This window comes from Chiloscyllium plagiosum, chromosome 17, assembly GCF_004010195.1.
Source record: "Chiloscyllium plagiosum isolate BGI_BamShark_2017 chromosome 17, ASM401019v2, whole genome shotgun sequence".
NCBI lineage: Eukaryota > Metazoa > Chordata > Chondrichthyes > Orectolobiformes > Hemiscylliidae > Chiloscyllium > Chiloscyllium plagiosum.
In genome coordinates, this window is record NC_057726.1 from 42941862 (window position 1) to 42955494 (window position 13633).

The following is a 13633-nucleotide window of genomic DNA, read 5'->3' on the forward strand; positions in this document are numbered from 1 at the left end:
AAAAAAAGGACTAGCTTTGTGTCACCTCTCCCCCCCCTCCCCCCCCCCACCCCCATAAAAAAGAACCATCAATATCAAAATATGGCGTTATTTTTAACCCTTCAAAACCTTTCTAAACACACATATTCACTACACTAACGATAAACATGCAAATATGCACAACTACATGCACATTCAGGCCGTGGTACACCCACCACCTAACGCCTCCTTCTCTTATTTGAGTCACGATAATGCATCGGCAAGCATGTTTTTGTGACCTGCCACCTGCACAATTGTCAAATTGAATGGCTGCAACAACAAGCTCCATCTAAACAGTGTGGCATTTTTGTCCTTAATTTTTCCACAAATGTCAATGGGTTGTGATCAGTGTGTATGATTGTCTGAGATGCATTGCTGGTAATATAAACACTGAAATGTTGTAATGCCAATACCAAGCTTAAAGTCTCTTTCTCCACTGTTGAATATTTCTGTTGCTGAACGTTCAACTTCCTGGAAAAATACCTGATGGGTCTTTCTATCACTTTGTCCTCCTGGAGGAGCACTGTACTAACACCCACATCACTGGCATCGGTAGCCACCTTGAAAGGCTTCATGTAATCCAGTGTGGCTAATACTGGAGCAGTGGTTAACACAGTTTTTAGGCTGTCAAAATGGCTTTTGACAGGCCGCTGTCCACTGAAACTTCTTGTCCTTTTTAACAATTCAGTGAGTGAAGCAGCCACACTGCTAAAGTTCGGCACAAACTTTCGGTAAAATCCACTCAATCCTAGGAACAGTAGTACGGCTTTTCTTCGTCCACGTTGTGAGAAATTCCCCGATTTCATTCGCTTTTGATCCCATGGGGCCATTTGTTCATGTCCAATAACATGGCCCAGGAAGGTGACTTGGGCTTTGGCAAATTCACTTTTAGTTAGGTTTACCACCAAGCGTGCCTTCCGAAGTTGATCGAACAAGTCCGATAAATGCTGTCAATGTTCCTTCTACGAGTGACTAAAAATCACCAGGTCATCAATATACACCACATAGTTGGGTAACCTTATCTCTCACCTCTAACTCAAGCTGCTTCATTTGCAATTGAATTTGTGTCATTTCTATAGATTCTGATGGTTTCTCCAGCAAGTTGAAATGCTGAGCTACTGCTGTAATATCTCCTTTCCTCACAGAAGCAGGCAGTTCCAATTCCAGCTTCTCTGCTAATTCTTACAACTTGGTCTTATTCACTTTTTGCAAAACTTCCAAAGTCACTGCATCCAGAAAACTTTTGGCGACTGAAAGGGCCATTCCTATCCCAGGCTTTGTCTACCCAACTGAACCAACATCCGAAGTAAAGACACTAGCACCTACCAATCACTGTTTAAAATCCCGCAAAGAGCCCCAAGTCTGTTATGGACTAAGCCAGACCACTCAAAACGTTCTTAAGCAGGCAACTCAGACCATAACATTGCAATTTGTTTTGGTAAGTGTACAGCGAAAATTACCCAGATTAAGTTAGTTTGGTTGACTACTAGATTTTAAAACAGACAAAACTTTATTCACAAAATTACACAAGCACAAAGAACAGAATAAAGAACCCCAACAGAACTCAACCTATCCAACTAGATTTAATTATGCTGTTTCGAATATACACAACAGTCCCAATAAGCAAACTCCCTTTAAAAGCCAGTATAAATGGAACACATGCTTACAGGTTGAAGTAAAAGGGCAGAAAAAGAGAGAGAGAGTTTCCACACAGCTCCCTGTTGAACTTCCAACCAATTCAAGACTAAACTAAACTGCTCAGCTCAGCTAGAGAGCTAACCACCCCCCCTTTCTACAAGTTACTTTTAAAACATGACCACTTTGGTCTGAAGTCTTGTCTGTTCACATATAAAGAAAAGGCCTCTTAAAATCCTTGTCATCTCTGTACCAAACCAGACTGACTGGAGCCTGGGCAAAAGTGAGGACTGCAGATGCTGGAGATCAGAGTCTAGATTAGAGTGGTGCTGGGAAAGCACAGCAGGTCGGGCAGCATCCGAGGAGCAGGAAAATCGACATTTCAGGCAAAAGCCCTTCATCAGGAACCCTTGATCCGAGCCCGGCTGGTTTATGACCCCTCTGAAAAGAATCAAGGACTGAGTCTCCTTGAGCTAAGGAACAGCTTTTAGAGAAAAAAAAGAGTAGCTTTGTGACAGTATGTAAGTTCCTTGAACCATTGATTTCAATCTATTGCTATTTCTTATCTCCATCCAAACTGACTCTATATCTTGATTGTTCAACCTTTGATACTATAGCAGTATTTATTTTGAATATTTCACTTAGAAGCAGTAAGTAATAATCTATTATCCACCTGTTTCTTTATTTTACTAGGTCTATCTGTATTAAAATAACCCTGTTGAAAGGGCACCCAGTGGAATGAATGCTGATCAACTGCTTAAGGCACAAAGACATAAACTCATCATGATTCTTGGAAGAGGTTCAGTGGAAATCTTTGAGAGCATTCTTGATCATTTACTAGCATGGGACCTTCTGAGTTGGGAAGAATATGAACATGTGAAATCACCAGAGGTTCTGTCTCATTCCAGTCGTAATCTCCTTGATGTTGTTACACTGAAAGGGACTAGAGCCTGTGAACTTTTTCTTCTGGCATTGGAAGATACCATTCACACCTCGCAGCTGGCTGATTTAATTTTGAGCAGCTATAAGCCTCCAGAAAAGTCTCCCGAACCTTCAGCATCACTGGCAACATTACCTTCTCAAAGTCTTCAACAGCACAGACCCAACATTGTGCGGAAACTGCATGGACACATTGCAGCTGTGTTAGAAATTCTGCACAGCTATGGTCATTTTTCAAAATATGAATGTGATGAGGTTCAATTGCCAATATATACACCTTCCCAGCAGGTACCCAAACACTGTGTGTGTGTGAAATAATGAATCATAGAGGAAAATTTAAGTGAAGTTATGAAATGTGATTTTACATCTTGCCCACTTGTAATTCATTTATCCCTCAGCTGGCAAAACATTCATATCATGTAGCTGCTTAATGTGTACTTGGTTTATGCTATATGTGAGCTGATTAACTTAATGATAGTGCAGTGTTTACAAAATGGGCATCATATAGTTCTATATAGATATTATATGTTTGCTGTTCCCTTTTCTGCCACCCGTTGAGCTTACACCTTCTCAAACCTTTGACCCTATCCTCAAGATCGATGACCTCCATCATAGGGTTTCTTTCCCTTTATTTCTGTTCCCTTCACCATACACCCCAAAAATCCAAAACTAAAAAGCCTGCTAATTCTTAGATCAGTCCATGCACTCAACTGTTTCATTCAGTAACTGCTAATCATTCAACTTTTTTTATTTAGACCTATGCCTGTCAATGTTATCTACATGTCCCAAATATCTGAAATGTCTATTTATAGTGCTTCACAATTTCTGGCATCTCTTATGTCCATTGTCTCCATATATCTCAGGAAATATATTTTTAAAAAATGCAAGATCATTAACTTTCCCAATGTGGAATATGTTGGGCCCAACAAGCTGAAAAGGTTCCTTTTGTGCTACAACTATCATTCATTAATTTATTACTAAAAAGGCAAGTGGTCAACTTAAAATGAAATTGAAGCTACCTTTACAAGCACTTAAGTAAAAAGACAATTAGACAAAGAGTGATTACACAAATATTGAAGAGGCCATTTATGCCGAGAAGTGAAGGAATGGCAAAGTTGTCTCCCACATACTCTTTGCACCTCTAACCTGCCCACCTCTCAGTTAGCCCATGGAACTGATCTCCTTGCTCTCAAATCTCTCCCATAGATCACCCAGTACTGCCTCAGAAACCTCATCCAATTATATTTATCTGTATGCATCTCCACTTCTCAAATGCCTCATCCATTTCCTCATCCCTTACTCTGTTCTGTTATTGGTAACTACAATTGACAATTTCCTGTTGAGCAACTACAATTGTTATGTTCCTCACAATGTTCAAATGCTTCCTTGTAAGCTTGCTTTTTGCCCACACGTTTGCCACAAATTCCTTTTGTTTTCTTCGCAACCTCTACCCTTGGTCTATAGCCATGTACTGATCTCTAGATTATTCTAGGCATGCATCTATCATATTACACTCTATAAATACTATAAATACTGGCTCAGCTAGCAATGCCCTTGTCCCATGAGTGAAGTTTTAAAAAACATGCAGAATCCGTTGCTTCTTTTTACAAATATTACATTTTTCACATTTTTAAGTACAATTTTAACTGGTGAACATGATTGAAAAGCAGTTTCTTATGAAACATTTAGTTATTCTTCTGTATCACGTTCTATCTGAATGTAAATGATCATTTATTTACATTAAAAATCTTATTCTGCCATTGATTTGGCAATGGACATCCAAAGTCTATGTACTGCACAGTTCCTATTAGCTCACACATTAATCCTTTTACTTCCCATTAGCTCACACATTACTCTTTTTACTATGTTTAAATTTTCAATGTTAGGCTCGAAAGCTGCTGGATCTCACTAAAGCTAAAGGGGAAGATACAGCTCAGGTCCTGTTAGACTACATTGAATCTGAACCTGGACCTATCAAACCCATCCTCGGTAAGGAATATCTCCAGCTTCTTAAAATTGATAGTTTTCCATCACTGCTGCTTTCTCAACACTGTCTAGGAAAGATTTCTGTTAAATAGCATTAAACCTCACTGCCTTCAAATAAGAAAATGTAAAATTGTGAGAACGTGTACTTCAATTGCATGCATAGCTCTGCTAATTGGTGTATCTCTGCTAATGGTCTTTTAATATATGACTGTGTCAAAGGCAAACTCTCCCCCCTCATCCTTCTTGACTTCTCAGCAGCCATTTCTTACATTGTGCTTTTCCACTGGTGTGCGACTTGGTGGACTGCTCTTACCACCAGAACTTCGAGAGAAGAGTCATATCAGACTTGAAATGTTAACTCTGTTTTTCTCTTCAGAGATGTTGACATCTCTGGTGAGTTTCTCTCGTAATCTCTGTTTGCTTATGAAATGTTCTTCTAACGCTTGTTAGCATCCCCATGTGACACTCTTACTTTACAACATTCCTTAGAATCTATCTATTTAACTAAAAGTTTGATTTCCATGGAATTTCCACAACTCCATGGGCCTTTAACAATACCACCCAGGGCCCAAGTTCAGGTTTCCTAGCACATTCAATTTTCAACACCCAATATTTGGGCTCTCAGCCAAAAATGCATACCTAAGAGCCCAGACATCCATTAGTCTTTTGGATTAGCTACACCCAAGGGAAAACATTGCTTGATTCACAGCATCTGTTTTTCAATTGCTCAGTGTTTATTTAGACATGATAAAGAGATGCATCGTGCTTATAGTTTCGACCACTGGCCCTTTACAGTTCAGGTTGATTGATACCTTTATAGGACTTTGGTGATTTTCAAAGCATTTTTAAAGGATTTTCCCACGTGATGTTCATACTGTAGGGTTCTGCATAGAATATGTAATGGATGGATAGGCATGCATGTATGACAGGTTAAGATGGAGGACATGGGAGGATATAGGGCTGGATGGAAGGGCATTGGTCATGGAGGGTATACAGGCTGTTTGTAGAAAGGGGATGTAGTCACATAGATATGAGAATTGAGGGATGGAGTACAATCTTTGGAGATTGCTTTTACAATGTCTAGATCAAACTCCACACTTAGCAGCTACCTTGGCTCCTTCAAGATCTCATTCTGGGAACAGTGGATCATACCCCTGTTGGCACCAATTCCCCCCACCCCAAACAGAAATGGTACCTTTGCAGGTATTTTCTCCTGAGGTAGGTGCAACAATCCAGGAAGTTTTCTAATTTCTGCTACCACCTCAAGGATGGAAATCCAGTCCTATATTTTCTTGTATGGCTCAATATCATAATTTGTTTCAACATGTATTTATGAAACACTTGGAATTAACATCAAGCTCTCCAATTTAATTACTGTAAATAAAACTATTTTTAGGCATTTTTTTGTGATGTTAAACACTAGCATTGACATTTACATGAATGATCTGGATGAGAATATGAAAGGCAGAGGAGAAAGTGAGGACTGCAGGTGCTGGAGATCAGAGTTGAGAGTGTAGTGCTGGAAAAGCACAGCAGGTCAGGCAGCATTCGAGGAGCAGGAGAATTGACATTTCGGGCATAAGCCCTTCATCAGGAATGCCTTATTCAGGAATGATGAAGGGCTTATGCCCAAAATGTCAATTCTCCTGCTACTCCGATGCTGCCTGACTTGCTGTGCTTTTCCGGCACTACACTCTCAAATATGAAAGGCATGGTTACTAAGTTTGTGGACGACACCAAAACTGGTGGCATAATGGACAGTGGAGAATGTTATCTTGAAGTACAACAGGATTTTGATCTGCTGGGCCAGTTTAATTCAGATGAATGTGACGTGTTGCATTTTAGTAAGACAAACCAGGGAAGGACTTACATAGTTAGTTGTAGGGCCTTGGGGAGTGTTGTGGAACAGAGAGATCTAGCGGTTCAGGCACCTGTTCTTTAAAAGTGGTGACACAGGTACACAGTGGTGAAAAAGGACTTTGATACGCTTGCCTTCATTGGTCAGAGAATTGAGTAGAGCCATTTGGATGTCATGTTACAGCTGTACAAGATATTGGTGAAGCCATATTTGGAGTACAATTTACAATTCTGGTTGCCCTGCTATTGGAAGGATGTTATTAAACTGGAAAGCGTGCAGAAAATATTTACAAGGATGTTGCCATGACTGGAAGGTTTGAGTTATAAGCAGAGTTGGATAGGCTGGGACTTTTTTCCCTGGACCATAGGAGACTGAGGGATGACCTTATAGAATCACAGAACACCACAGTGTGGTAAGAAGGCATTTAGTTCATCATGTTTGCACTGATCCTTCAAAGAGCATCTCACCTAGACCAAGCTCCTTGCCCTATCCCTGTAATACTGCATCTTACTATGGCTAATCCGCCTGGCCTGCACATCCTGATTACTATGGATAATTTAGTGTGGCCAAGAGACCTTACCTGCACATCTTTCGACTTTGGGAGGAAACCAGAGCACCCAACGGAAACCCACGCAGACCCGGGGAGAACATGCACATTCTAAACTGATAGTCATCCCAGGCTGGAATTGCACCCGGATCCCTGGCACTATAAGTAGCAATGCTAACCCTGATACACCATTCCACCCATATAAAATCATGAGGGGCATAGATAAGATGAATTTCAAGATCTTTTCCCCAGGATAGGGAAATCCAAACAAAAAGGGCGTGGGTTTAAAGTGAGAGGGGAAAGATTTAAAAGGGACTTGAGTGGCAACTTTTTCACACAGTGAACGGCCAGAGGAAGTGGTACAGGCAGATATAACAATTATAACAGTTAAAAGAAATTTGGGCAGGTACGTGGGTAGGAAAGGTTTAGAGGTATATGTGCCAAATGCAGGCAAATGGGACTAGTTCAGTTTAGGAAGTGTGGTCCACATGGATGAGTTGGGCTGAAGGTCCTGTTTCTGTGCTGTATGTGTCTAAGACTCTATGACCAGCAGTTTGAGAGATGCCACATTGTTACTGTGCTTAGCTATGAGCCTGTCCTAATTTCTACACATATCAGTATCATCCCATTCTGTCAGAGCTAAATATGATAAGAAGGTGTGTGCGTGTGAGCTCACATCTGAGACTTGAGCCCTGCTTTACCATCTTGTCCAACGGCCATCAAGTTGGCTGCTAAAGGATTTCAAAGGGATGATGCTGTAAAGCATGGCTGTGAAGGGTGCAAAGAGGAAGGAGGGGTCAACAACAGTCAGTCGAAGGAAAATCGACTTTTCGGGCAAAAACTCTTCATCAGGAATGGGGAGCTTTCCTGATGAAGGGCTTTTGCCCGAAACATCAATTTTCCTGCTCCTCGGATGCTGCCTCACCTGATGCACTTTTCCAACACTACATTCTTGACTCTAATCTCCAGCATCTGCAGTTCTCACTTTCGTCCAACAGTCAGTAGAAGCCTGACTTCAAATTGTGGGGGATGTTAGTCACCACACTAACATGGTCACCTCCAGATGGCAGAGTGGGAAGGGTGGGTGGGTGTAGGTGAATGTAGTCAAGTTGGGTGGCGACTTGTGGAAGTATGAAACCTGTGGGATTGACAGGATGAGCCACTGGGAAGGGGATGTGGATGTTTGTGGGCTCACATAGAAACATAGAAAGTAGGAGCAAGAGTAGGATGTTTGGCCCTTTGAAAGTGCTCATCATTCAGCATGTTCATGGCTGACCATACAACTTAATATCTTGATCATACTTCCTCCCCACATCCTTTGTTTCCTTTAGCCCTAAGAACGATATTTAACTCCCTGTTGAAATTATTCAGTGCTTCAACTACTTTCTGTGGTAGACAATTCCACAGGTTAATTTAAAGTACCTGGGATCTGGCATAATATGTTGAGATGGATAGCAGACAGAAAACAAATTGTAGGAATAAATGGGTCTTTTTCTGAATGGCAGGCATTGAATAATGGGGTACCTCAGGGATCAATGCTAGTACCCCGCTATTCACAATATATGTTCATTGTTTAGATGAGGGAACTAAATGTAATATCTCAAAGTTTGCAGAAATCTGGGTGGACAGGTGAGCGAGAGTGCAGCAATGTTGCAGTGTGAATTGGATAGTCTGAGTGAGTGGGCAAGTGCATAGCAGATGCAGCCTAATGTGAGTAAATGTGAGGTTATCCATCTGGGTAGCACAAATAGGAAAGCATATTATTACTTGAATGGCTGTAAATTGTGAGAGAGGAATATTCAACAAAACCTGGGTGTCTTTGTGCAGCAGTTGCTGAAAGTAAATGTGTAGGTGCAGCAGGCAGTAAAGAAGGCAAACTGCTTGCTGGCCTTCATAACAAGCGGAATTGAGCCCAGGAACAAGAATGTCTTGCTACATTTATACAGGGCATTGTTGAGATTACACCTGGAATATTGTGTACAGTTTTGATCTCCATATCTGAGGAAGGTTTTCTTGCTACAGAGGAGGTGTAATGAACATTTACCAAATTGATTCCTAGAATGGTAGGACTGACATATGAGGAGAAATTGAGTCAGTTAGGAGTTTAGAAGAATGAGTGGTGATCTCATAGAAACCTATCCAATTCTAACAGGACTAAATGGATTAGATGCAGGAAGATGTCCTGATGGTGGGGTAGCCCAGAAGCAGTGGTCAGAGTTTAAGATTTAAGGAGTAAACCTTTTAGGAGTGAGATAAGGAGAAATTTCTTCACCCAGAGAGTGGCGAGCCTATGGAATCCATTACGAGAGGAAGCTAAACATTTTGAGGTGAAAACATTTTGTTTTTAAGATGGGAGTAGATATAGCTTTTGTGGCTAAAGGGATCAAGGGATGTGGGTGGAGGGAGGGATTAGGGTATTGAACTTGATCATATTGAATGGCAGAACAGGTTTGAGGGGTAGAATGGCTTACTCATTTTCCTAATTTCTATGTTTCTATGAAAAAATTTCTCCTCATCTCAGTCCTAAATTGCCTAACCTATATCTTTAGACTTTGAACCTGGGCTGAACTCCCTAGGCAATCTGGAACATCCTTCCTGCATTCACCCTATACAGTCATGAAATAATTTATAGAATTTTAGAAATCTGTGAGATCCCTTTTCATTCTTCTAAACTCTCGTGAATGTACTCCCAACTGATCCAGTCTCTCTTTATATGTCAGTCCTGCCATCCCAATAATGAGTCTGGTAAACTTTCGTGCACTCCCTCCATGGCCAGAATATCCATTCAAACAAAACTGCACACAGTACCCCAGGAGTGGTCTCACCAAAGCCTTGTACAATAGCAGCGAGATATCCCTTCTGCTGTACTTGAATGCTGTCACTATGAAGGCCAACATACCATTTTAACTTCTTCACCACTTGCATGCTTATTTTCAGCAACTGGTTTATAATGACACCCACATCATGTTTCCCCTCCCTCTTTCTCAATCCACCACCACTTACAATAATCTGCCTTCCTGCTTTCATTACCAAAATGGATGACTTCACACTTATCCACATTATAGTTCGTCTTCCACACATTTGCTCATTCGCTCAGCTTGTTGAAATTACACTGCAGCATCTCTGTATCCTCCTGACAGTTCACCTCCCACCTAGTGTTGTCTGCGAACTTGGAGATATTATATTTAGATCCTTCATGTAAATAATGAACGCATATTGTGAATAGCTGGAGTCCAAACTCTGATCCCTGCATTACCCCTTTAGTCATTGACTGCCACTCAAAAAAAGATCTGTTTACTCCTACGCTTTGGTTCCTGTTTGCCAACCAGTTTTCTTTTCATGTCAGCACATTGCCCGCAATGCCGTGTGCTTTAATTTTGCATGATGATCTCTAAAGCTGTATGTGCAGGCAAAGGCTAGAAGCCTTTGGCAGAAGAGCACACGCGGTCACCTTCCATTATGCTGGAAATAATACATTTTCTTATGTACAAAAAAAAAGAAAATGACTACAACCACTCTCAGAGTGGGCAGGGTGAGTGACTCAACATGTGAGGCAAGGTTCTGCAGCACATAATGTTCTTAAGACTTTTAATGGGGAACAACACAGGTCACCAGCTACTGAAGGGTCTAGCACAAGTGCCTGTAGGCTGCATACTCCCTGCTCATTCTACAGTATTGGCCCTCCCAGTAGATGCACCTCCTTGCAGAGCGATTGCAGAACAACTGTTTGGCAGCTGCACATTTATACACAGAGGGTCGAAACATTAGGTATCGTCTTCCAGGATAACTAAAAGTTCCAGAAGCACTCAAATCCACATCTGTGTATTGTTCCCTGCTTATAGCTTATGTGGTCAGCTCTCACCACAAACCTCTCCATGAAGTCTCTTGTTTGGTCATGAACTGTGGCTGATGGTCTGACAATTGTGTTGAGCAACTAGAGAAAGAGCCTCAAAAGCAGATGTATGAAAGTTAATGTCAACAACGTTGGTTTACAACAATTGAATAATTGGACTGAAGGGACCGTTTCTGTGCTGTATGACTATGTCAACAAAGTGCCTCACAATGTTTTCTTATTTCTCTCCCGCTTTCTACACCTATGTGCACATCTTGTCGTGCAGTTTGGAGGAGGGAGTCTGCACTGACGCAGATGCTGTTAGCTCTGGAGGTTTGGCAGGGTGACCCCAACGTGACACTTGTGTCAAGACAGGGTATCTGGATGAGTGCATGAGTATCATCAACTTCAACTTTGTGACTGGAGGGTGGCAGGCCAGGTAAAGATGAAGGGTTGGGCTACCTCTGTACATACTCAGGAATATTGTGAGCATCCAGATAGACTCAGGAGTGAGGTAGTGTTAAGAAAGTATGTGAAAATCCTAAAGATGCAGCCTAGTCCAGTCCCTCAGCTGGGTGTGTGTCTCTGAGCACACCATATCCTTGCTGCAGCATTACAATCAGAGTGCCAGTGGAGCCCAGCATACAGTATTGAAATGCAGAAACACCCTCTAACTGGATCAGGGATGTGCATGGGGACTCTTAGAGGCCAGTACATGTTGATGCCGGTATCTGTGGATGTGGGGTGTGTGTGTGGCTGTTATCCAAGGATCATATCCTCAGATGTTTGTGCCTGGTTTCCAACATTTAAGTAATTTGGAGCAAGCGGTGAGCTTAATCTGCATGATGCCCTCTCTAGTTTCCTGGTTGAGCTTTCTGGACTTCCAGCTCAAGGTAGGCTTGCTAATATGAGACATTGAATATTGATGAGATGAGTTGGGCTGTTAACTAGTAATAATGACTGTCCATTGGCAACTTGTCACTGCCTAGCAAGAATCTTACCAGACCACTTGTGATAAGCATAAAAGGTGGCATAATTGCAACAACGAGGAGGTTGAACAGTTCATTCACTTTACCAACACCTTCCACCCCGACCTCAAAGTCACCTGGACCATCTCAGACTCCTCCCTCCCCTTCCTAGACCTTTCCATTTCTATCTCAGGTGACCGAATCGACATGGATATTTACTATAAACCGACTAACTCCCACAGCTACCTAGACTACGCCTCCTTCCACCCTGCCCCCTGTAAAAACGCCATCCCATATTCCCAATTCCTTCGTCTCCGCCACATCTGCTCCCAGGAGGACCAGTTCCAAAACCGTACAACCCAGATGGCCTCCTTCTTCAAGGACCGCAATCCCCCAGACGTGGTCGACGATGCCCTCCACCGCATCTCTTCCACTTCCCGCTCCTCCGCCCTTGAGCCCCGCCCCTCCAAACCCCACCAGGACAGAACCCCACTGGTCCACACCTACCACCCCACCAATCTCCATGTACAGCGCATCACCCGCCGTCACTTCCGCCACCTCCAAACAGAAATCTCCATGTACAGCGCATCATCCGCCGTCACTTCCGCCACCCCCAAACAGACCCCAGCACCAAGGATATATTTCCCTCCCCTCCCCTACCAGCTTTCCGTAGAGACCACTCCCTCCGCGACTCCCCTGTCAGCTCCACACCCCCCACCGACCCAACCACCACTCCCGGCACCTTCCCTTGCAACCGCAGGAGGTGCAACACTTGCGCCCACACCTCCCCCCTCACTTCTCTCCAAGGCCCCAAGGGAAACTTCCATATCCGCCACAGATTCACCTGCACCTCCACCCACATCATCTACTGCATCCGCTGCAGCCGGTGTGGCCTCCTCTATATTGGGGAGACAGGCCGCCTACTTGCAGAGCGATTCAGAAAACATCTCTGGGATACGCACCAAGCAACCCCACCACCCTGTGGTCAACCACTTCAACATCCTCTCCCACTCTGCTAAGGACATGCAAGTCGTGGGCCGCTTCCACTGCCATATCCTAGCCACCCAACGCCTGGAGAAAGAACACCTCATCTTCCACCTTGGGACCTTCCAACCATACAGCACCAACATCGATTTCACCAGTTTCCTCATCTCCCCTACTCCCACATTATTCCAGATCCAACTTGGCACCACGTTCTTGAACTGTCCCACCTGCCCATCTTCTTTTCCACCTCTCTGCTCCACCCTATCATCATCACCCCCATCTGCATCCACCTATCACCTTCCTAGCTACTCTCCCAGCCCCACCCCCCTCCTTTTTATCTCTGAGCTCCCGTGGCACTCCTCCTCCCTATTCCTGATGAAGAGCTTATGTCTGAAACGTCAACTTTCCTGCTCCTCGGATGCTGCCTGATGTGCTGTGCTTTTCCAGCACCACACTTTTTGACTCTGGCAGCTAAATAGGTGGATTAAGTCATGAGGTATGGTGGGGGGTTTGATGGGGTTGAGTCAGGGGTGTAGGGTCTAGTCAGGTAGGGTTGTGGGGAGTGTTGGAGGGATTACGAGTGTCGCAGGGTGGAAAGGATGTCATTTGCTTGGGACCCAGGAGTTTGTCTTTAACAGTTCCTACGTAACTCTTTAGGTAAATAAGTTTGAGCTCTCCAACTTCAGAGTCAGAGACATTTTCACAGGGTCCCAGGAAACTGGGAAGCTACCCAACAGAAGCTCAAATGTTCCGGGCAATTCCCATAGTCAGTGTATTGGGAATGCTGTCTGGTCTCTGACAATCTAGAGAATGGAGGATTTGGGCCAATATAATAATGTAATATCATGTAACGATATAATAATAAC

The 13633-nt window shown here is 43.1% G+C and overlaps 1 protein-coding gene across 8 annotated transcripts in view; it reads left to right on the top strand.

Annotated features, from left to right (window-relative positions):
- nod2 (nucleotide-binding oligomerization domain containing 2) overlaps positions 1–13633 on the top strand; it is a 72544-nt gene that overhangs the window by 23239 nt on the left and 35672 nt on the right. For all 8 annotated transcript variants that reach the window (XR_006314121.1, XR_006314123.1, XR_006314122.1 and 5 more), the window contains exons 2-3: positions 2347–2880; positions 4479–4581. Coding sequence is in view for 5 of the 8 variants with exons in the window: in XM_043706961.1 (XP_043562896.1) it covers positions 2392–2880; positions 4479–4581 (592 nt within the window). In the remaining 3 variants the exon portion in view is untranslated. The remainder of the gene's footprint in view (positions 1–2346; positions 2881–4478; positions 4582–13633) is intronic.